This window comes from Hippopotamus amphibius, chromosome 5 (genome assembly GCF_030028045.1).
Source record: "Hippopotamus amphibius kiboko isolate mHipAmp2 chromosome 5, mHipAmp2.hap2, whole genome shotgun sequence".
NCBI lineage: Eukaryota > Metazoa > Chordata > Mammalia > Artiodactyla > Hippopotamidae > Hippopotamus > Hippopotamus amphibius.
Genome location: NC_080190.1, coordinates 20,857,147 through 20,881,293, shown reverse-complemented (window position 1 = coordinate 20,881,293; position 24,147 = coordinate 20,857,147). Strand labels below are relative to the sequence as shown.

Here is a 24,147-nt window from a genome sequence, read left to right as displayed (position 1 = left end):
AAAGTTACTTTCTGAAATTAATACTCTCTCTGTTAGTATATCACAGAGTTAAAATGCTAGAAAGCTTACATTATCAGAAATCTACCATAATGCTACATGTTATTTTCCGTTAATACAATTTATTTTCTTTGTAGTTTTTAGAAGTTACCTGATTGTTCTAGTTCTGTTTCCTGATATATGTTTCCTCATATATCTAAAATAATTTCTTTTTCTTAGAAGATACGCTGCAGTGTCCTAATAGTTTTCTGTTGTGCTGTTTTGGAGTAGGGGAAAATCCTTTAAAATGTCCACTTCTTATTTCATGTTGGAGGCTTTTTTAGATATGTGTTGGAAAGTTAGCATTCAGAAGTGATTAGAAAGAGTATAGTGTTTCACTTTAAGAGCAAGATTTTGAGAAGACTGTCTTTACAAGAGAAATTTCTTTAAAAGGAGGCTGATTTGAAAGCAGTTATCGAGTCTTCCCTGCACACATGTACTTTACATCATTTCAATTTTTGCTCATATGTCATTTCGTATAAGCCATTTATGTCTGCCTCTTTTACAAGAGCATTGCTGTCACCCTAACTCTTTATGCTGTATTTTCTAGTTTTGTTTTTCCTCATAGCAATTATAGTATAATGGTATGCATACTTCCTGGTTTTTTTCCCAGTAGAAAGTAGGTTCCTTGAGGGCAAGACCTTTTCTGTTCATTGCTGTTTTCCCAGTGAAAACTCACTTAAGACTTAACATGTGAATACCTTTGAAGGTAGAGTTCTTAAAGAGCAGTCTAGCTCTGTAAATAATTATTTTTCTAAAACTTTTAGATCAACCAGATGGCAACAGCACCAGATTCTCAGAGACTAAAACTATTAAGAGAAGTAGCTGGTACTAGAGTGTATGATGAACGAAAAGAAGAAAGCATCTCTTTAATGAAGGAAACAGGTAAAATAAATGTGATTCTACCTTATTTCTTCTTTTTTGTTGTGAATTACTTTTTCATTGTGTTATGATACTTGAGAGGAGTTGTCTATTCTAAGGAGTATATTTATTGTATGATAATTTGCCTATATACTGAATGGATAGAAAATTAGTTTCAGGCAGTTTAAGGTTTGAGAGTTCCAACAATTTATCTCTTTGAATAAAGAGTTGTTACTGTGAGATAATAGTGCTTTTCTAGGTCAACTGCTTTGTTCCTCTAACATTCTTCTTGTTATTAGTGAGGATAACAAATTTAGATGTATTCCTCAAAAAAAAATTTCTGGAATATCAGTTGGCATTAGATTTTAAGTTGTTCAGGGGCAAGTAAATGTAAAATTTTGAACTTAGAATCTTCCTTAGTACATTTATTATGGAAACCCTACTTTGCCTCTCAAGTGCTGCGCCCTCTCATGGCTTAGAATCAGACAGTCTTGGGTTCAAAATCTGACTACTATTGATATTGTAGCTTTAGACTTGACCTCTCTGGTCCATAGCTTTCCCATCTGTGAAATCCTTTTTTATAGTTTGTAGTGCTGAGTTGAGGAGCAAAGTAGCATCGTGATTGGAATATAGTAGGTATTCAGTGTATGGCAGCTATAGAAAATGCTGTTATAAGAATTGAGAATCAGTGATACCAGTGATGTTAAGCATGGTTTTTTGTTTTTAATGTCATGGGAAAGCACTGGCTTTTAAAGGAAGCTTAAACAGAGGCCTTTACCACATGTAATAAAAGAATCAGTGTCACCATGTGTAAGTTTATTCTCTGATACTTTTCATAGTAAAGCATTTTAATTGCCATTTTATTACCTTAGATTTGGTTACCACATAATATCAAAGAAATAACACTAAAGTTCTTAAGATTGTTTAACTCATGGTATATTTGAGAATTGATATTACATAAAAATTGTATTCAACTCCTTTACCTCTCTCCCATTTTTTTAAGAGGGCAAACGGGAAAAAATCAATGAGTTGTTAAAGTACATTGAAGAGCGATTACATACCTTAGAGGAAGAAAAGGAAGAACTAGCTCAGTATCAGAAGTGGGATAAGATGAGACGCGCCCTGGAATATACCATTTACAATCAGGAACTTAATGAGACTCGTGCTAAACTTGATGAGGTAAAATACTTACCTTTGCCATTTCAGTTTAATTTTATTTTTATGAATATATTGAATTCATACTATATTTATACTTTTCAATGATTTTTAAATACATACTTAAAAATTTTAAAACCTCTCAGTGAGTTCATTACTCAGCAAATTTACTCTTTCAGTTTACTTCAAGAAAAATGCCATGGTCCTTGCTGTAGTTGTATCTGAAATATAATTAGGTGGTGGTGTCAGGCAGACCAGGATGAGAGGAAGCCACCTTTAAAGTTTCATGAAATTTTTTCCTTTTTAAGGTGTATTTTGTAAGTAGCGTTGCTGACATTTTATACAAAAATTTATCTTCAGTAATGCTGAAAACTACAGGTGTTTTCTATTTAAAACCACTACAATAATTTTTGGAAAAAAATTTTTAAGCAAATGTTTATTTTAGCAAATATTTAAAAATTTTGCTAGATGTTATGAAGTATCGAACAAATACACAACGGGTTAGAAATCATAGCTTAGTTTTTTTTTTCCAGCTTTCTGCTAAGCGAGAGACTAGTGGAGAAAAATCCAGACAATTAAGAGACGCCCAGCAGGATGCAAGAGATAAAATGGAGGTAAGGTTATAAACTAAGTTTAAGTTAACTCATATTTTGACCACAGTAAACTTTTTGTACAGGAATTATGGAATGGTAACTTCAAGTGGGGTGTCACTGGAATTGAGTACTGGAAAGACAGTATTGAAAGTTTAAAATGAAAGAAAAAGAAGAGACAAACCAGTGGTGTCCTGATTTTGCTGTTGTATTTCTAGTTGTCTAACTCGTTTCTGTTTGATACTTTGTGAATAGGATATTGAGCGCCAAGTTAGAGAACTGAAAACAAAAATTTCAGCTATGAAAGAAGAAAAGGAGCAGCTCAGTGCTGAAAGACAAGAACAAATTAAGCAGAGGACTAAGTTGGAGCTTAAAGCCAAGGATTTACAAGATGAATTGGCGGGCAATAGTGAACAGAGGGTAAGTGAAAATGCTAAAAATGAAAGACATAACTGTTCAGGAGAGTGGGAACTGCAGAGAACAGTCCTTTCTGTGATGGGGTACATGCTTAAATTTTCATAAAGGATTTGGCACATTAAAGTAATCTGCATTCAAGTGGCAACTGAGTACTATCTTTGTTACATTTAAAAATTAGTTTTGTGTTGCAAGATCAGTTTTCTCATGAATTTTTTTCATGAGAAAAATATTTTATGCTAGACTTAAAAATTAAGCAAAAGTTTTTAAACAGATTGCATTTTTACTTATTTTGCTTTATTTACAGAAACGCTTATTAAAAGAAAGGCAGAAGCTGCTTGAGAAAATAGAAGAAAAGCAGAAAGAACTGGCAGAAACAGAACCTAAATTCAACAGTGTAAAAGAAAAAGAAGAGCGAGGAATTGCTAGGTCTGGGATTTTTTTCACCAACAGTTCTAATTTTCTACATGATTCCTCTATAGAACCTTATTAAATATTTATGGGTTAAGAAGGTACAGTAATTAAGGGCTAAAGTTAAATGCCCATTTCAAAGTAATAGCCAGTATTAACCACTATGGGCCAAGCATTGTATGCATATTGACTACTCAAAAGCCCTAGGAGACCCACAGTATCCCCACTATAAATTTGACAAACTCGAGACTCTGGGAGGTTCAATAACTTGCCCAAGATAACATAGGTAAATGTTGGGCTTTTAAAAGCATGCATGATGATGATTCTTTTTTTTTACCCAAATTGTGTCCTGCTGCATGTTCATTCTTCTGCTTTATTTTCACAGTCTATGCCGTTTTAACATCTAAACATTTTAGTATCTATCCATAGATTGGACTTGCCAATGTTTGCTGATTTCAGTTTAGTACATTATCATGTTTTTTATGCCACTTATGTTCGTTCATTTCAGTGAATTGCCTATTTATGTCCTTTGTCCATTTTTTGTGATTTTTTTCTTACTGTTTTATAGGGTTGCTTTATGTTACCTGGGCATAATATTTGTTCTGTATATTATGTTGTGTTTTCTCTTGCCTTTTAACCTTTATAGTGTCTTACTGTAAGAAGTTGAAAATGTTTGAATAGTTAAATATAGTTGGAGCATTTTTGAAAATTCCTGAGATGGGGTACTAGATTTGTCTAGATTTACTGATTAACCCATACCTGGAATGACCTTAAATCCTTAGGGGATAGGCTGTTTTACCTGACTTAAACTGTGATTTTGAAGTTAAATTAATGTTATATAGAACTAGTCCCAGGAGGTCTATTAGATAATAGTTGTTTTTTATACTTAATTCCTTCTTTTTTTTTTTCCTTTTTCTTTTTCCTTTTCTTTTTCACTGCACTCTACGGCTTGTGGGATCTTAGTATCAAACCCAGGCCCTCAGCAGTGAGAGAACACAGTCCTAACCACTGGACTACCAGGGAATTCCCCTTAATTCCTTCCTTTAGGGAATTATAAAAATGGTTATTGTCTCTAGGTACTCTTGAGGTGTTGATTGCAATTAAGCTTGGTTATTTCCTGTTCTCCTTTTCAATCCATTCTCTTCTATTTTGTGTAGATTGGCCCAAGCTACCCAGGAAAGAACGGATCTTTATGCAAAGCAAGGTCGAGGAAGCCAGTTTACCTCAAAAGAAGAAAGGGATAAGTGGATTAAAAAGGAACTCAAGTCTTTAGATCAAGCTATTAATGACAAGAAAAGACAGATTGCTGCTATACATAAGGATTTGGAGGACACTGAGGCAAATAAAGAGAAAAATCTGGAGCAGTATAATGTAAGAACTTTTATAGCTGCTTTGTGAAATCTTTCAGAAGCATGTGAACGTGTGCAGTTATATCTGTTTCTTTAAGTTTTATTTGTAAATATAAATAAAATATGTAAGATACTTAATTAGACAAGACCAGCACAATTTAATATTATATATATGGTAGTTCTCTTTCTTAAAGATTTTTCCCATGTCCATGTAGATTGAATACATATATATTCCCTCCCCCTCCCCCCGGCTGTGTTGGGTCTTCGTTGCTTTGTTGCTGTGTGCAGACTTTCTCTAGTTGTGGCAGGCAGGGGCTACTCTTCATTGTGCTGAGTGGGCTTCTCATTACAGTGGCTTCTCTTGTTGCAGAGCAGGGTCTCAGTAGTTGTGGCGCATGCTTAGTTGCTCCAAAGCATGTGGGATCTTCCCAGACCAGGGATCAAACCCATTTTCCCTGCATTGGCAGGCAGATTCTTAACCACCATGCCACCAGGGAAGTCCCAATTAAATATATTTTAAAATGTGTTTTTATGAATTGGTAATATGTACCTGAACTCTACCCTTAACTTTCATGTGATATCATATAAGTCTAAAACATGACTTTATAGTAACTTAAAATTTTTGCATTTTTACATTCTAATGTAATTTTCTATCAGCATAATAACTTACTGCAGAATATATATTTTTATTTTGTTAAAGCATTGGTGATTTTATAACATTTTCTAAATGAATTAAACATTTACCGTGCATGTTTAGTTAGCAGTTTCTTAAAAATTGACGTAGAAGATAAAATCATTACTTTCAGAGGAAGAAAGATCTGACATTATTTAAAATTATAAAGGGAGAAAAATGCTTTCTTAAGTGGTATTTGTGGATATATATAGGTGATTGGAAGATGATGTAAGTGATGAGAAGGGAGTGTGTAGGACAGGTGTAGGGTAAGGAGAATATACATGCCCAGAAGGAACCTTCTTACCCCATGAGATCTGTACCAGTTGGTATGGTTGGTTATCAAAAAAAACCACTAAAAAAAAAAAAAAAGCACAAAATCTTAAATGTGTATACTTACACATATTTTATGTATAATATTTATATGTATTTTTTACACACTTACAAACAAACATACATACTTATATATAAGTATTTAATTTTAAATAGATAAATGTATGCTTATGTACCAATCTTTATTTTTTAGACATTTTTCTAAGAGTAGCTTTGGTTTCACAGCAAAATTGAGAGGAATGTATAGAGATTTCCCATATGCCCCCTGCCCCCCACACATGCGTAACCTCCTTAACATCCTCCACCAGAATGTGTACCAGTCTTTTGATGTAGAGCCCAAGATATTTCTTATGAATATGAATAATAACTGGAGTTCCTAGGGGACTTACGTGTTATAAGCCACACATTGTAGATAACAGTTCTTAAAGTTGGATGAGAACAGAATTTAGGATTCAATATAAGATCATATATTTCATTAGTTGTCATGTTTCTGTTATCTCCTTTAATTTAGATCAGCTCCTCAGTCTTTCTTTGACTTTGTGACTTGACATTTTGAATTAGTATTATAAAGTATTATACATATTATCTATTAACATATGCACTTATGTATTATATGTTAAATAATTATTTTCCCTAGTCTTTTAGAGTTGATTTGCCCATTTAATCCAATTTTTAGTGACTCACCTTTGAGTGTGTCCAAAACTAAGTCAATTTTTTAAAGAAATAACTTTTCCTTGTACTCATATCATCAGTTTAATATTTAATGTAATCAGTTACCCAGAAACAAAAACATAGTAGGAAGCAAACAGAACTGACTCTGTAACCATAAACAACTCAACTGGTAGGAAAAGTGACCAGGAGTAATAGACAGCCTACTGGCTGTGAGAGTCCAGTGTTCTTTGGGCTTTGGCCATGGTCAGGATATTTTATGGAGGGAATGGAAAACACAGGTTGGTCAAGGTAGTCAGTTATTTGGAAATTTGTTTGTATAGTTTCAGCTGAGATAGGTGTAGTCCTGTCTTGAAATAAAAGGCATTTTGTCTTTAGTTCATGGAAATATCAACCTCAACAGATGCCCTTTTTGAAAAAGCTTGGTGATAAACCAAGATTTTCCAGTGAGAGGTTTTATTCATTCTTTCTCAAGCTTGAAGTTATTTTTCAGTATTTCAGTCACGCTTAATTGTATCAAAATGACCACTTGTGAGGGGTGGACCCTGTCCTTTATACTGGGTAGAGATGATTTTATGGTGCTAATTACATTGTGCAAAACAGTCTTTTGCTTCTTAGTATATTTCTAAATCTCTTATGTTCTAGTGTATATGTGTAGCGGGGCAGTATGAAAAGTATGCACTGCATTGTTTTGAGAATTTATTAATGTATTTTTTTCTACTGAAATTCTAGAGTGTGTGTTATAGAAGTAGTAAGGTCATTAATGAACAAATCAGTTGTTTTGATATATGTATATGCCTGTTAAAATATCATCACAAGTAAGATATCAAGTCTTTTCACCCCAAAATGTTTCCCATAGCTCTTGGTAATTCCTCCCTCCCTCCTCTCCTGTTGTCATCCTCCTCCATCCCCTGGTAGCAACTGATCTGCTTTCTGTCACTATGGATTAGTTTGTATGAAATTGGATTTTAAATTTGAATTATTTTTATTTCCATAGAAACTGGATCAGGATCTTAATGAAGTCAAAGCTCGAGTTGAAGAACTGGACAGAAAATACTATGAAGTAAAAAATAAGAAAGATGAATTACAAAGTGAAAGAAAGTTAGTATAGACTAAAATATGCCTGAATATTTTTAACTAATGCTAATTACTGGCTGTTAAATGGTCTTTAAGTTATAAATTAACTATTGAAGTTTAATTTCAATATTTACTCAAAATTGTATACTGTTAAGAGTATTGTCTTAATATTTTTAAAATTGAAGACAGTCTGATTTTTATTGATTAGTTACTTGTGGAGAGAGGAGAATGCAGAACAGCAAGCACTTGCTGCTAAAAGAGAAGATCTTGAAAAGAAACAGCAACTTCTTAGAGCTGCAACAGGGAAGGTGGGCAGGTTCTTTTATTACCTCAGTTTGCATTGAGTCAGTTATTATTGCACAAGAATTTATTAGCTTTCAGGAGTACAGTGCAAATTATTTGTCTTATAAATATAAAACAATGAGTATCATTTACACACCCATGCTATTAAAGATAGCACTTTTGATTTTTAAGTGGAGAGTCCATTTTTAATACTGATGTCAGAATAGAGTCCATAATATGAGGTGTCACGTGTAGTTGGCGTATTTCAAGGGAGTGACCTATTGTTGGAGAGAGTGTTTAATCTCTGGTATATTTTTTATTTTTTTAAATTTTTATTGGCGATAGTTGATTTACAGTGTTGTGTTAGCTTCAGGTGTACAGCAAGGTGAATCAGTTATACATATATCCACTCTTTTTTAGATTCTTTTCCTATATAGGCCATTACAGAGTATTGAGTAGAGTTCCCTGTGCTATATATAGTAGGTTCTTAATAGTTATCTATTTTATATATAGTAGCATGTATATGTCAATCCCAGTCTCCCAGTTTGCTATATTTTTTAACGTTTAGAGTAATGGATTCATGTCTTACCAGCAGGAGTGCCATTGCAATACTTTAATATTTTTCACTTCTAAACAGGCCATTTTAAATGGAATAGATAGCATAAACAAAGTGCTAGACCACTTCCGTCGAAAAGGAATAAACCAGCATGTTCAAAATGGCTATCATGGTATTGTGATGAATAACTTTGAATGTGAGCCTGCTTTCTACACGTGTGTGGAAGTCACTGCTGGAAACAGGTGAGATTTTTTGCTTGATATTTTGAATTTTTAAAGGAGAGAGGGAATAAGAATAACGTAAGAAACAACTTTTTTGTAGTTTTGCTACAATATGTCTCCCTTTATCATCCTGTATCCTCAGTTACTTAATTTTCTAATTAAAGATGTAGATGCTAAGTGTTTGTTCCTAATTGTAGAAGCTAGAAATTTCCCCTTTTTGTGCTTTCTTTCCCTCCATTGGAATTTTCTAAGTAGCCCTCCCTTAGAAAATTGGATCGTATAGAAGAAAAAGACTTGGTTGCTTAAACGTTTATAGCACTTTAGATGTGTCTTATTCTCTTTACATGTAGGTTGTTTTATCACATTGTTGATTCAGATGAAGTCAGCACGAAGATTTTGATGGAGTTTAATAAAATGAACCTTCCTGGAGAGGTTACTTTTCTGCCTCTTAACAAGTTAGATGTAAGGGATACTGCCTATCCTGAAACCAATGTGAGTTGATGTGTGTTAATGTCTGTCTTTCTTTCAATAAGTTTTTTCTTGTATTTATTAGCACATGCTAGTGCACAGGCACTGTACATTGGGATTCACATGGTCTGTGAGATAAACATTCCTTTCTTACCATAGAGCATAGTTAGTGTTGGATGAGGAAAGGAAGGGAGACAGAGGTCACAGCCAAGACATAAAACAAACCATTGCAAAATGTACAAAGTGTTAAAATACATAAGTATAGGATACTTTGAGAGTGTATCTCAAGGAGACAAAATTAAGAGTAAATAGTTGGACAAGAATTCTCCAAGGAACTATCATGTAAATGAAATATTTTAAAGTTTTCTGAATATACTTTTTTAAAAGGGCTTATAAATTGGATTAAGAATATTTAGCAAGATGATAGGCTCTGAAAGCATAATGTTCCTTTTGTTATTAGCTGGTGTACTTTTAAACAGATTAAAAATATTCCTTGGACATCATTCTTGAAAAAAAATGTAATTGCTTTAAGGTGTTTGGCTTCAGAATATTGATGGTAGTAGCTACTATTTCACTGTTTTTTAAGGTTAAAGCTAAAACCCTATGAGAGTGATCTACAGTTTAAGAGGAACAGTGAGAATCTTATAAGCTATTTAAGTAGTCTAGCTTTTTCTTGTTTTAAATTATCTTTGAAGTTTTGGGGAGGAGAAATTGAGTCATAAATGTGATGTGTGAATGAAGCATAAATGTGTGAACAAAAGAATGCATGTAGTGTGGTTCCCTTTACACTACCTGAACAAAAGTAAGCTTAGATGATAGAACTAGAAGTGCAAGGACGAGATTACCACAAAAGTTACAATAGTGGTCATCCCCAGCAAGTACCCATTGGAGGTAACCACTGTGATTAGGAAGGGGTTACACTTACGGCTTCCGGTGTCAGTAGTGTTTTGTTTCTTGTCCTGCATGGTGGTTATATTGGTGTTTGCTTTGTAATTATTAATTTAAGCTTAATATATATATTGCTTTTTTCTGTATGTAGGATGTATTTCCTAATTTAAAAATTCTAACTATTCGGTTCTGCCAGTTCAGGAGAGAGAAAAGGGAAAATAAATTTTATCCGAAAAAAATATTTTTCCAAATGTCTACCTTAGGTTATATGTAGGTAGGTAGGTAGGTAAAAATAAAATGAAAATATTTTGAGGAAATAGTACTAGTTTACATTTGGCCCTTCTATGTGACAGATGCTATCCTAAGTGTTTCGCATATATAACTTGTCTAGACTTAACAACTTTGTCAAGAAGGTACTATTGTTATTGCAGTTTTATAGATGAAGTAACTGTTATATAGAGAAGTTAAGCAGCTTGTCCAGAGCGCACATCTGAGTAGCAGAACTGGGATTTGAACTTGAGCAGTCTGGCTCCAGAGCCACTAAGGTCTTTTTCACTGTGCTCTAGTATTGAAAACCTGGGTGATTTACATGAGCCCAATTTCCAGGTTATTTCAGTAGAATGATTTTTTTAACTTTTTCAGTATAAAAACCAACAGTTTGAAATACAAAGGCATTTTGTTTATATGTATTTCAGGAAGATGTAATTCATAATTCTGCTAACACATTTTAATTAATTGTGTTGTGATCTCTTTGCTTGCTAACAAAATATTCATTTTTAGGATGCTATTCCTATGATAAGTAAATTGAGGTACAATCCCAGATTTGACAAAGCTTTCAAACATGTGTTTGGAAAAACACTTATTTGTCGTAGTATGGAAGTTTCAACCCAGTTGGCCCGTGCTTTCACTATGGACTGCATTACCCTGGAAGGTTTGTAATGATAATTCTTAGCTTTGAACAAATAAATTCCATTTTAGTTTTAAGAGTGTTTGAAAATTCATGTCCAGTTATTTCTCATTTTTAAAATAGTTGGTTTATTCAATCAGAATCTAAACAGGGTCAACACTTTATATTTAGCTGGTGTCTCTTAAGTATAATTATTTGATGTATAGTAGAGTTTCTTAACCTTTTTTGCACCATGGACTTCCTTTGGTTCTTTGGTGAAGCCTCTGGACCCTTTTTCAAAATGTTTTTAAATGTATAAAATAAAATACTTTGAATCACAAAAGAAACCAATTTGGCATGGTTATCACAATATTTTTTAAAATGAGATAGTAATTTATTCTTTAAGATATACAACAATAAGATTTAGCAGTGGGTCTCCTGAATTTTATCTGAAATACAAGTTAAGAACCTCAGGTACGTAGGTTCACCTGCCCTCATTTTCTTTTTTTTTTTTTTCCTTATATGTTTACAGTTTGTTGTTTTGAGCCATCTGAGAATAAGTTGTAAAAATCATGGAACTTCATCTCTAAAAGTTAAGCATGTATCTCCTAAGAATAAGGGCATTCTTCTTTATAAGCACAGTATTGTTACCCCTAAGAAATTTAATATTAAATCCAATAATATCTAAAAAGGATCCATGTTCAAATTTTCTTAATTGTCCCCATATATTTTTCTATCCAGGATCCAGTCAAGGATGCATGCAATGCCTTTTCTTTAGATTCTTTCAGTTTCAGTATAGGACAGTTCTCCTTTTTCCTCCCACCCCCAGAAATTGACTTCCTCAAAGAAAGTCTCGTGCTCTGGATTTGTCTTGCTGCTTCCTCTTTGTTAGGTTTAGGTTAAGCATTCTTGGCATGAGTGATGTGTACTTACTGCATCCTACAGTGTGTCCCATTGTTACTGATGCCAGGTTTGACCACTAGCAAATCTTGGTTGTAAAGATGACTTTTCCCCTTTGTAATTAATAAGTGATATGTGGGATTATCCTTTAAGAATACATGAATATCAGGTTCTCCAGCTTTTTTTTTACCAGTGATTTAGCATCCTTTGGTAACTCTTGCCTGACTCAGTTAACACGTTGGGGGTTTCAAAATGGTGGTTCTGAAATTCTATGATTGCCTCTAAATTTTCAACTGTCATTCTTCTATAAAGAAGAGCCCCTTCCTTTTTTCTTTTTTATGTATTGCTGTGATTCATTTACTTTTTTAATTCAGTGTGTTGCCACATTGCTATTATTATTTTTGATTTTCAGATTTTCCCAGTTGTGGCCAGTGGGAATTTCAGGCTAGGTTCTATGTCCTGTTGACATGTTCCTGTTAGTCTTTAACACTTCTTTCCTTTCTGGCAGATGTTCAGCCTCATCTAGAAGGTATATTTTTTAAATGCAAATGTTAATATCGTAAAGCAGAATTTTTTCCAAACTGGCTTAAACTTTTAAATTCTGATTAAATAGGTAAAACCTTTAGATTAGTAATTTGATTATTAATCAACTTATTGTTGAATAAAGAAGTTGTTATTACAGAATTACTGATTTTGTTATGTTTTGTTTATAGGTGACCAAGTTAGTCATCGGGGTGCTTTAACTGGAGGCTATTATGATACAAGGAAGTCTAGACTTGAATTACAAAAAGATGTTAGAAAAGCAGAAGAAGAACTAGGTGAGCTTGAAGCAAAGCTCAATGAAAATCTGCGCAGAAATATTGAAAATATCTTTTTGTCTTGTGTTGCTGTAGAGAAATAACTGCATTTTGGTTGAAATATAGAATCTTTTGCATGTTAGATGTGTTTTCTCATATACAGTGGAGAGAAATATCCCATGTGTTTGACTTTTAGTTAAGCACAGGAGCTTATATAGTATGTCTATTCTGTGAAGACAGGAAGAAAACTTAAAAATTTTTAACATCCTTTGCTTAGCTGTTAAATAGCTAACAGCAGTGAGTCTACTTTGAGAGAAAGGAACCTGAGGAACACAGAAATTTAAGGTTATAGAGGGGACTGAGAAGAATTTGTCAATTATAGGAGGAAAACTAGGACAATATTTCAATGGAAAAAGAGTGGGCAGTATCAGGAATGCCACATAGTACGTAGAAGTTAAATACGTATATAAGGGTTGAAAAATGTCCAGTAGTGGTTATTATCTTGAGGCTCAGATTTAGTATTAGTGAGAAAATGTCCATCAAAATGCATGTCTTAGTAACCATAGTTCTCTCAGTTCTTTCAAATAAAAATGATGTTCCATGAAGAGTGACTAGTTCTGTTCACAGCTGAAACAGTTAGCATCTTCTTAAAACAACCATGGTATAAGGCAGAAGTGCTTTGTGTGTACTTTGCATTATATCACACAATATTAAATACAGATACTCAAGCAGCAAAAATAATTACTCTTACTGCTTCATTTGGATATTCTTTATTGAAACTGGCATTTTTTAAAATGTGAGTTTATACCTTCTCTGTCATCAATTGGAAGCAGGAGCACAGAAGAAAAGGTAAATAAACATCTTAGTTTTGACTTTGCAGGGGTCTGCATAGCATACTTTGAAAACTGCCCAAATTTGGCAAGATGTGAGCACAAAGCATGGGGAAATACTAATAAAAAAGAGGTTATTGACAGCATGCACCAACTACCTTTCTGTATTAGATAATCCAGCTAGGTAGAGTTATTCTTCTACATTGGGCAAAGCCCCCTCTTCATGTCTAACTGCCTTATATAGTGCTGTAAACATAATAGATTAATAAATATTTGTTGAATGAAAAGATATATATGTACTATAATGTATTTCATTTAGCTTCCTTTAGGGCTTCCCAGGGTTTTATTTATTTCTTTGTATAGCAATTAGTAAAATAGTATATATGTTATTTTGAGAGAGAAGTGGGGCGAAATGTTTTAAGCTTCTTTTATGACTGAAAGTGCAGTATTTAATTCAGCATTGTTATGGTCCATACATTTGTGGAAATAGCTTTATTCACAGATAAAGAAAAGGAAGGGGGATACACAATATTTTGTAAATAGGCACTGAAGAGAATTTTCCTTAGCCTTGCATATGGATTAATAATGAAATTGATCAGTTGATGAATCAAATGCAGCAGATAGAGACTCAGCAAAGGAAATTTAAAGCATCTCGAGATAGCATATTATCAGAAATGAAGATGTTAAAAGAGAAGAGGCAGCAGTCAGAGAAAACCTTTATGCCCAAGGTTCGTAAGTATGCTTTTTTTTTATAGATTTGTTTTAATTATAAAGATTTGAGGTGGACCATATATTATACAGGTTATATAGCATATACCTTGTGTTCCATTTTCGTTTAGGCCCATACTTTTGGTTATCTGTGTGTATCTTTATCATACTTTTCCTCATGAGTACCCAGAGTTGTCTTTTGTAGGCCACATTCAGACATCCAACTTCATTAAACAAGTAGGCATTTTGAGCTGTGGCATGATAGTACTGTCTGATAGTAGTCAGCCAGTAGCCATTTTTGTCTATAAAGTACTATTTATGGATTTATTTGATTGCATTTTGTCCAAATTGTGTTAAAATGAATACAAAGTAAACTATTACTGCTGTTATAATTGATAATACACATTGATCTCATAAACATGAAGCAGTTTTGACAAAAACTTAATTTGATACATCAATAGTAATGAAACAACAGTTTAAAGTATATATATACACACACACCCACAATTAAATCACCCTAACATTCTAGCAACTTCTTTTTATATAGTTTGACCATGAAATATGATGTGTTCCTCATACCCTGCAAATATTACATCATAAATATTTTTCTTGTTGCTACATAGTTCTAATTATCAAATATAATGGATATCATATTTAATTGTTAATTATTACTTAGCTCATTTTAATATCAAATATAGACAGTTTTCAGTTTTTCACTATAAGTGATACACTGACTAATATCTTTATTAATAAATGGATAATCTGTCATATAGCAACGTAGCTTACAAAGTTTGGAGGCAAGTTTGCATGCTATGGAGTCCACCAGAGAATCACTGAAAGCAGAACTGGGAACTGATTTGCTTTCTCAACTTAGTCTGGAAGATCAGAAGAGAGTAGATGCACTGAATGATGAAATCCGTCAACTGCAGCAGGCAAGTACAGTTGACCGAAAAAGAAATTTTTGTTGATAATTGGTTGTTGTGAAAAGTGTCTTTCTTGCTAATAAAGGAATGTGAAGGAGATTATTGAGAAATTTTAAGACTTATATATGACTTCTAATATCCATAAAAGTAAATGAGGTTTTTTTTTTAATAAATTTATTTATTTTATTTATTTATTGGCTGCGTTGGGTCTTCGTTGCTGCACACGGGCTTTCTCTAGTTGTTGCGAGCGGGGGCTACTCTTCATTGTGGTGTGCAGGCTCCTCATTGTAGTGGCTTCTCTTGTTGTGGAGCACAGGCCCTAGGCACGTGGGCTTCAGTGGTTGCGGCACATGGGCTCAGTAGTTGTGGCTTACAGGCTCTAGAGCACAGGCTCAATAGTTGTGGCGCACGGACTTAGTTGCTCCGTGGCATGTGGAATCCTCCCAGGTCAGGGCTCAAACCCGTGTCCTCTGCATTGGCAGGCGGATTCTTTACCACTGCGTCACCTAGGAAGTCCAATAAATGAGGTTTTAATAAGATTTTCTAAACCATGTTAGGATTATATAAAAAATTTTTATTTTCTTTCATCTTATTTAATGCCCTTTTGTCATTAGTAAGATTGAGCTTGTTAGCTTTGCTGTATGATGTGATCACCTTTACATATTTAATAATAGTTTTGATTAAACATTTTAATAACATTTGGTTTTTAAATACAGATGTAAGCAATTAACACTAAGTTCAAAAAATGAAAAGCTGGAAAAGAAAAATATTTTTGGTAGCATGTCTTATAAAAAGAACGTGACACAAAAACAGCATTCTGAATAGATAAGAGAGAAAATGAAAATATAGGGCTTTTTGGAAAGGTATAAAACTCCATTTCAGCTCATTTGAACACAAGTAATGGAGAAAACAACAGATTAACAGCATTCCTGTATGTGAAATGTGCATGGCTGTGTAGACAAGGAATTTTGTTTTTTTCTTCTAGGAAAACAGACAGTTGCTGAATGAAAGAATTAAATTAGAAGGTATTATTACTCGAGTAGAGACTTACCTCAACGAGAATTTGAGGAAGCGCTTGGACCAAGTAGAACAGGTATGTTCTTTTTTGAGGGTTCATTGACAAGCATAATCTTTTGAAAATGCTTATATGAGAAGCTCTGATTTTAGAGTATGGGCTTTGGGGACAGAAAGACTAGCAGTGTGACCTCCTGCCCTGGCTTGAAGTTTTGACACTGCCACCTAGTGTACAATACTGGGCAGTTTCCACTTACATAAAATTAGTGTAGCAGTAGTGCCTGTTTTGTATGATTATCTGGCACATTCTAGGTACTCAGTAAATATTAGTTATGAATATTTTCTCAGTAGTAGTCAGATGTTGAGAAATTTTCTAATATATCATTACTTTTCCCCCTTTAATGGATACATTAAGTATTTACAATTATTTGAAGTATGTTTTTTGGTTTTCTTGTTTATTTATTCAAACGTATCAACAGCTATACAAACGTTGGCAGTCATAACACATTGAAACTAACAAAATTCATATTTTTGTGGTTTAATGCACCTAAGTTCCTTTTGTGCCATAGGAACTCAATGAACTGAGAGAGACAGAAGGGGGCACTGTTCTCACTGCTACAACCTCAGAACTTGAAGCCATCAATAAAAGAGTAAAAGATACCATGGCACGATCAGAAGGTGAATTTTTATTTAGTAAAAATATTTTTGGTATTTAGTTTAATTTAGCTTACTCATTTTATAAGATTGTTTACTACAAAATGAAATATCCAAATAAGCAAAAGCAGGTACCAGTAGTTTTGTATGTTTTCCATCATTATAAACAGTTTATAGTGAACAGAGTTTAAGGTATTGATTGTAAAGAGTAACCTTTGTTTTGTTGAAATGTTTGTGACATTTTTAAGAGAGACCATACATTATTAGTTTCATTGACAAAAGTATGAAATAGCTGAATCAAGTTTCTTATCACTAGTTGCTGAGAAGAAAATTATTTTAGGTTTTTATAAACATAAACAAAAACTGTATCCTTCAGTGCCTCGTGTATACTCCCAGTTTTGTTCTGAATTCTTTCATAAATTTTCACAGTAAAATTTAAACCTAATTATTTTGATAGATTTGACCATTAAAATCTCTGATCAAATAACACTCTGACTATAAAATAGGTGTTATGGGGAATTCCCTGGCAGTCCAGTGGTTCGGACTTTGTGCTTTCACTGCTGAGGGCCTGGGTTTGATCCCTGGTTGGGGAACTAAGATCCCACAAGCAGCGCTGCTCGGTCACCAAAAAAAAAAAAAAAAAAAAAGAATAGGTGTTATGGCCTAATTTGGTTTTCACCCCATTTTAGATTTGGACAATTCCATCGATAAAACAGAAGCTGGAATTAAGGAGTTACAGAAGAGTATGGAACGCTGGAAAAATATGGAAAAAGAACACATGGATGCTATAAATCATGATACTAAAGAACTAGAAAAGATGACAAATCGACAAGGCATGCTACTAAAGAAGAAAGAAGAGTGTATGAAGAAAATTCGAGAACTTGGATCACTTCCCCAGGAAGCATTTGAAAAATACCAAACGCTGAGCCTCAAACAGGTATAATCTAATTGGTTTTAAATTTGAAATCTCATTGCAAATTTCCCTGTGTGAATTTATTTATACATTTTTTTTCTTTGTAGTTGTTTCGAAAACTTGAACAATGCAACACAGAATTGAAGAAGTACAGCCATGTTAATAAGAAAGCTTTAGATCAGTTTGTAAATTTCTCTGAGCAGAAAGAAAAGTTAATAAAGCGACAAGAAGAGTTGGATAGGGGGTACAAATCAATCATGGAACTGATGAATGTACTTGAACTTCGAAAATATGAAGCTATTCAGTTAACTTTCAAACAGGTATGTTTCTGTTTGTAGCTAATACACATAGGCTAAAATCTTCAGAGGTTATTCGGTTTATTATTCAATTTGTAAAGATTTGAAAGCTTTTTTCCCCACTGATAATTGGATCTAATACATGCAAACAAATCCAGTATATAAGCTGCTAATATAGTAACTGGAATGTTTTACACAGCTCTTAAAGGGATCCAGTGTGGTGTTGTTAGGCCCCACAGGAGAAGCACAGGCTGTGTGGGGTCCTGGGTCGGCTTCTGGCGACCCCTGCCCTCCCTGGGCCCGCACCACCCCTTCTGCAGCTGGAGTTCCACTGTGGACGTGGGTGTCCTGGCCACCTCTGCAGTATTCCCAGGGCGGGGGGACATCGCTACCGCTCCCGTGCCTGGCCCCGACCTGAGCCAAACGGAGCCCAGGTGGGCCGATGCAGAACCAGCTGCTGGGCTTGTTTCTGGCGGCAGCCCCAAGCGAGCACCCCGGAGGCCTGTGTTCTTTGAGGCTCCACAGCTTAGCTAGACGCACCTGCAGCCTTGCTGAGGGTTTATCTGTGCACCTCTCAGTGGGCTTCCTGGAAGTGGTGTTATGTGCGAGGGGGTTTTGTTCCCAGACAGGGTGGCTGTTTCCCCGTCTGAGGGACAAGTCCCAAGGGCTGCTGTGCTCATGTCAATAAACCACAAGTTCTGAACCCTGAAAAAAAAAAGATTAAAAAATAAAAATATTTTTGATTGTCTTTAAATAATTTTTGTCTTTGTTTTAAAAAATACATATTCCAGTTGACTCTCTCTCTCTATTTTTTTTTTTTTTTTTTAAGGTATCCAAAAACTTCAGTGAAGTATTCCAGAAGTTGGTACCTGGTGGCAAAGCTACTTTGGTGATGAAGAAAGGAGATGTGGAAGGCAGTCAGTCTCAGGATGAAGGAGAAGGGAGTGGTGAAAGTGAGAGGGGCTCTGGGTCACAAAGCAGTGTTCCATCAGTTGACCAGTTCACTGGAGTTGGAATCAGGGTAAAATATCTTTACTTTCAGTTTTCCGCAGGTTATCATAGTAGAATTTGTAGAATATTTTGCAAGTTTAAATTGGTGCATTGTGTGCAATTTGATTTTAAGAGATGATGGTAATTTTACCCCTTTGAGATATTAACTCATTAAATATTTTCTTAGGTGTCATTTACAGGAAAACAAGGTGAAATGAGAGAAATGCAACAGCTTTCAGGTGGACAAAAATCCTTGGTAGCTCTTGCTCTGATTTTTGCCATTCAGAAATGTGACCCAGCTCCTTTCTACTTGTTTGATGAGATTGACCAGGCTCTGGATGCTCAGCACAGAAAGGCTGTGTCAGGTACAGTTTGGGTTTCATAGTAACTCGCTAGAAATGATAGCTTACCTCTTTTATATTTCTTGTTGCCTGAGATATCTGGGAAGACTGAACAGGGTATTATTCAATAAAGAAAATAATTTCTCTTTTAACAGGCTTTTTTAAAATTTAGTATTAGACTACAGTGTTTAGTTCTGTGAGAAATAGATGTAATAATTGAAAATCCTACTTCAGTTAAACTTTTCTACAAATGTCTCTCCTTTTAAAACTCGTTTTTCTCAATGCTTGAATAGTCCCTGTCATAAAGAGTGTTGATTCTGTGTTTAAATAATCTATATATGATCTTTAGTAAGTTCAAAAGATCTTGGGGGTATGGGTAGCTTTTGGTTTTTTGTGTGAGAAAATTTACTTTGCTCTGACATTATTTCTAATGCTGTGTTAGGAGGTGTTGCTTCTTTATATTCTGTAATTAAGATATTGGTGTTGAAGATTTAACCCTAATTTAAGAAACAAGTTGATATTTTTTGTAGATGTATGCATGCAGGCAGTGTTAAATTTTAGGTAAGAGTAAAGATAGTTGCTTTTTAAATTTTCAGTTCTACTGAGAAAAGGGTTTTATTAAATTACTGTTTCTTTTTACAGATATGATTATGGAACTTGCTGTACATGCTCAATTTATTACAACTACTTTTAGGCCTGAACTGCTTGAGTCAGCTGACAAGTTCTATGGTGTAAAGTTCAGAAATAAGGTAATTTTTTTTTACATGAAGTTTAAGTTCATCTAGTATTTCATCCGTTATATCTGTTGAATTCTTGTTTTATGTTACTTAAGTCATGAAAGAAAATTTAGAAAGTTGTTGCTTATCTGGTGATGATATCTTTGTGAAGAAAAACTTAAAATGCCTGTGAAAATTGTTTTTTTTGTGCCATTCGTTACATTGGTTTTATTTTTATTGGCATTAAGAGACACTATCTTCCTGTCTAGTCTATTTAGTGCTTATTTAATGCACAGTCTTTAATAGTTACATTCATTTATATTTGATTAGACCACACAGTCTTCCTGGTGCTTTCAGCCTTAAGATTCTTTGAAATAGCAAAGTAATAAAAACTGAACAAAAATGTGGTTCAAATATTTAGACGTTAGTACTTATCTATATTTTCAGAACATTAAAATGCAGAATTTTTTTAAACTCATGCATTGAACAAACAGCATTATAAATAAAGGTTTTATTAGTCAGTGTTTTAGAATCATTTGACTTGATATGTAAAATTTATGGATAATCATGTAAAATTTATAGGTGGCCGCCTGTATTTTTAAAATATTATACACTATCCAGTGGGAACATTGATATATTCAAGATTTAACAGATGATGTTTTAACATTTGTTCTTCAGGTTAGTCATATTGATGTGATCACAGCAGAGATGGCCAAAGACTTTGTAGAAGATGATACTACTCATGGTTAATTGGAAAATACTGCCAGTTGATTTGAAAGATGTGTATAGTAATATGATCCTCATACCCAGGAACTGTAAATTTAAACCTAAATATCTGGTCATTATTAATAGTTTTCAGACTTAGAGCATACATAGCCCTTTTATATTTCTGTCATTGTATTTTATAACATACTCTGTAATGTTACATTTCTACTTATAGTTTAAGAATTTTATTTCCCACACAACTTTTTGTAAAGTGTCCTCCTATTTTAAATCTTTTAAAATGTGCTAAATATTCTTTCCTAATTATTTTATCAGTTGTATTGCCTTTTTTATAGCTTCAATTAAATAATTGGTTTTATGACTAACTGTGTCTTATGTGGCTTTTTTATTTATAGTTGTATGATTAGAAACAAATTTTTCTTAAATATCTCCTTTTGTTTTGCTTAAGAAAAGGTCTGCCTTTACCTAAAAGAAGATTTTTAAAGTATAGTTCAATATCCTGTTGAATTACAACAGCGATTCCCAATCCTGGCTCCATGGGGGAGCTTTTAAAAATGTAACAGTGCTGGAATGTTTCCCTAGAGCACTTGAATTGAAATCTTTAAGGGATATAGGTTCTTGGTCATTGTTAATTCTAAAGTCTCACAAGGTGATTCTGACCCTCAGTGAGGATTAGAACCCCTGCTTTAACTCAATGTAACAGTCCTTTAAAAAGTATTTTTAATTTAAAATGGCAATGTGTTTAATAGAACTTGGGAAGAGTATCCAAGAAATTGAGCTATGAAATTTCCTTATTTCTCTAGATAAGTGAAGAGTTTGGAAAACCTTGTTATTGAAACATTGGTCTTTTCCCAGATAAGAGCTTTGTTGTTTATTGTGTTTTAAAATTGCTTTATTGAGATAATTCACACACCATAACATTTCACCCATCGAAGTGGTACAATTCAGTGCTTTTTAGTTTATTCATAGAATTGTGCAACCATCTCAACAATCTAAGTTTAGAACATTTCAGTTACCCCAAAGGTAACTCTTTACCCACTAGAGTCACCCTACATCTCCCTCTCCCCTTATCATTCCCCTGGCAACCGCAAATCTATTTTATGTCTCATAGTGTGGATTTGCCTATTCTAGATACTTCATATACATGGAATCATACAGTATGGGACCTTTTGTGATTGGCTTTCTTTATTTTGCATGTTTTCAAGGTTCACTTATGTTGTAGCACATACCACTGCTTTTATTCCTTTTTATTGCTGAATAATACCCCATTGTATGAACATAGAGTTTGACCCTTGAAAGCATGGGTTTGAACTATCCAGGTCTGCTTATACTTGGATTTTTTTCAATATAGTACCTGTATTGTCGTTTTATAGATCTTTAAGTATGAGGATAAAGTTTGTGTTCATAGTATGTGGAATCAAAAGATACAGGGTGAGTCCTTATCCTATCCAAACTGTTTTAGCTTCCTGCCCCTGAGTGAGTCATTTATCAATCCCTTTGTTTTTGAGGCAGAGATAGCAGTACATGAATTTTCAGCTCCAAAGGGGAGTCAGCACCCTAACCTGTATGTTGATCAAGGGTCAACTGTATACCATGGTTTGTTTATCCTTTCATTAGTTGGACATTCGGGTTGTTTCTACCTTTTGGCTATTATGAATAATGCTACTGTGAACATTTAAGAACAAGTTTTTGTGTTGGATATGTTTCATTTTTCTTGGGTATTTACCTTGGATTGGAATTGTTGGGTCATATGGTATGTTTAACATTTTGGGGAACTGCCAAACTTTTCCAAAGGAGCTGCACCATTTTACATTTCCACCAGTAATATATGAGGGTTATGAGTTTTCCACATCGTCACCAACACTTATTATTCTTTTTATTATAGCCTTTCTTGTGTGAAGTGGCATCTCATTGTGGTTTCAATTTGCATTTTCCTGATGACTAATGATGTTAAGCATCTTTTTATATGCCTACTGGTCATTTATATATCTTCTTTGGTGAGATGTCTATTCATATCTTTTGCCTTTGTTTAAATTCTGTTACTCGTGTTCTTATTGTGGAATCATAGTTTGCATTATTATAGAATACTAATAACAGAAGTGAGAGTTCTTTATATATTCGGGATATAAAAGTCCCTTATCAGGTGTGTGACTTGCAAATTGCCTTTTTACTTTCTTAACGGTATCTTTTGAAGCATAACATTAAAAGAAATAAACTCTGTCCAGATTTCCTCCTAAGGAAATTTCCTTCTGAGGACATCAGTCAGACTGGATTAGGGCCCACTGTCTCCAGCCTTAGTGTAACTTGATCACCTCTTTAAAGGTCCTGTCTCCAAAACAGTAGTGATATTTGTAGGTGGTAGGGTTGAGACTTAAACATGTGCACTTAGTTGGGGGGGGGGGGTACACTTCAGCCCATAACAGTTACCATGGTACATTTGTCCTCCAACATGGGAAAATTTAGTTTTTTGATTACAGATTTTGCCAGTTTTTCCACTAATGCCTTTTTTTCTCAGATCCCACAGAGGATACTACATTACTTATACTTGTTGTGTCTCTTCTGGTCTGTGATAGTTTCTTAGTCTGTTTTTCATCCAGCAAGACCTTTTTGAGGACTGCTTTTCAGATGTTTTGTAGAATGTCACTCAATTTGGGCTTGTGTGATATTTTTCTCATGGTTAGACTGGAGTTAAATATTGATAATACCATAGAGGTGAAATGTCCTCATCACATCATATCAGCAGTGCCTGTTATTAACATGCATTATCACTGGTGATATTTATCTCAGTCACCTGCCCAAGATTGTTTGCCAGGTTTCTTCACTATAAAGTTCTTTTTTTTCCCCTTTGGTACTCCTTTGGAAGCAAGTCACTAAGTACAGCCTATACTGGGTTGGCTACTCCTGTGTCCTTGGAAATCTCCCTTGTTCTACTAGATCTTTTTTGTAGATTCTTTGAGATTTTCTACATAATCATGTCATATGCAAATAGAGACAGTTTTATTTCTTCCTTCCTAATATATATACCATTTATTTCTTTTTCTTGCTGACTTTTTTTCCCCTCAGTTTACAGTTGTTACCTACAAGAGGGTTGGTTTGTTAGGAGCTTCCATTGGTGGGAGCCAGAAATCCCTAAAGAGGCACTTTTAAAATGAGGGAAAAGTGTTGTCACTTTGAATTTAAAATGTACATTCACTCTGAGTTTTCATTTTGACCAGCTGAATCTCTAGAGTTTAAATGTTCAGTATATTTTTTATAGTTTGCCATAATATAGCATCTTCCCTAACAGAGAATTTGGTGTTAGAAATATTCTAAGACCCCATTCAAGGGTTATGTAAGCACAGTAGCTTTCTAATATTCCTAAAATGTTTCTTAAACATCTCCCCAAGAATATTCATTATGAGTCACTATTGACATGGTATATAGTTTATGATCTATAACTTTGCCCTGATATAACCAACCCTCTATAATAAAGAATT

The 24,147-nt window shown here is 34.0% G+C and overlaps 1 protein-coding gene across 1 annotated transcript in view; it reads left to right on the top strand.

Annotated features, from left to right (window-relative positions):
• Positions 1-21,022, top strand: part of SMC3 (structural maintenance of chromosomes 3) — a 31,534-nt gene extending 10,512 nt beyond the window's left edge. Inside the window, exons 8-29 of the mRNA XM_057735305.1 lie at positions 804-921; positions 1,901-2,076; positions 2,586-2,666; positions 2,898-3,062; positions 3,364-3,485; positions 4,625-4,838; positions 7,486-7,589; positions 7,774-7,873; positions 8,485-8,645; positions 8,975-9,116; positions 10,761-10,911; positions 12,480-12,632; positions 13,970-14,121; positions 14,875-15,033; positions 16,010-16,117; positions 16,608-16,716; positions 17,382-17,629; positions 17,713-17,925; positions 18,731-18,922; positions 19,079-19,256; positions 19,875-19,981; positions 20,627-21,022. Coding sequence (XP_057591288.1) covers positions 804-921; positions 1,901-2,076; positions 2,586-2,666; positions 2,898-3,062; positions 3,364-3,485; positions 4,625-4,838; positions 7,486-7,589; positions 7,774-7,873; positions 8,485-8,645; positions 8,975-9,116; positions 10,761-10,911; positions 12,480-12,632; positions 13,970-14,121; positions 14,875-15,033; positions 16,010-16,117; positions 16,608-16,716; positions 17,382-17,629; positions 17,713-17,925; positions 18,731-18,922; positions 19,079-19,256; positions 19,875-19,981; positions 20,627-20,698 — 3,225 coding nt within the window. The 3' untranslated portion in view covers positions 20,699-21,022. The remainder of the gene's footprint in view (positions 1-803; positions 922-1,900; positions 2,077-2,585; positions 2,667-2,897; positions 3,063-3,363; positions 3,486-4,624; positions 4,839-7,485; positions 7,590-7,773; positions 7,874-8,484; positions 8,646-8,974; positions 9,117-10,760; positions 10,912-12,479; positions 12,633-13,969; positions 14,122-14,874; positions 15,034-16,009; positions 16,118-16,607; positions 16,717-17,381; positions 17,630-17,712; positions 17,926-18,730; positions 18,923-19,078; positions 19,257-19,874; positions 19,982-20,626) is intronic.
• The last annotated feature ends 3,125 nt before the right edge of the window (positions 21,023-24,147 follow it).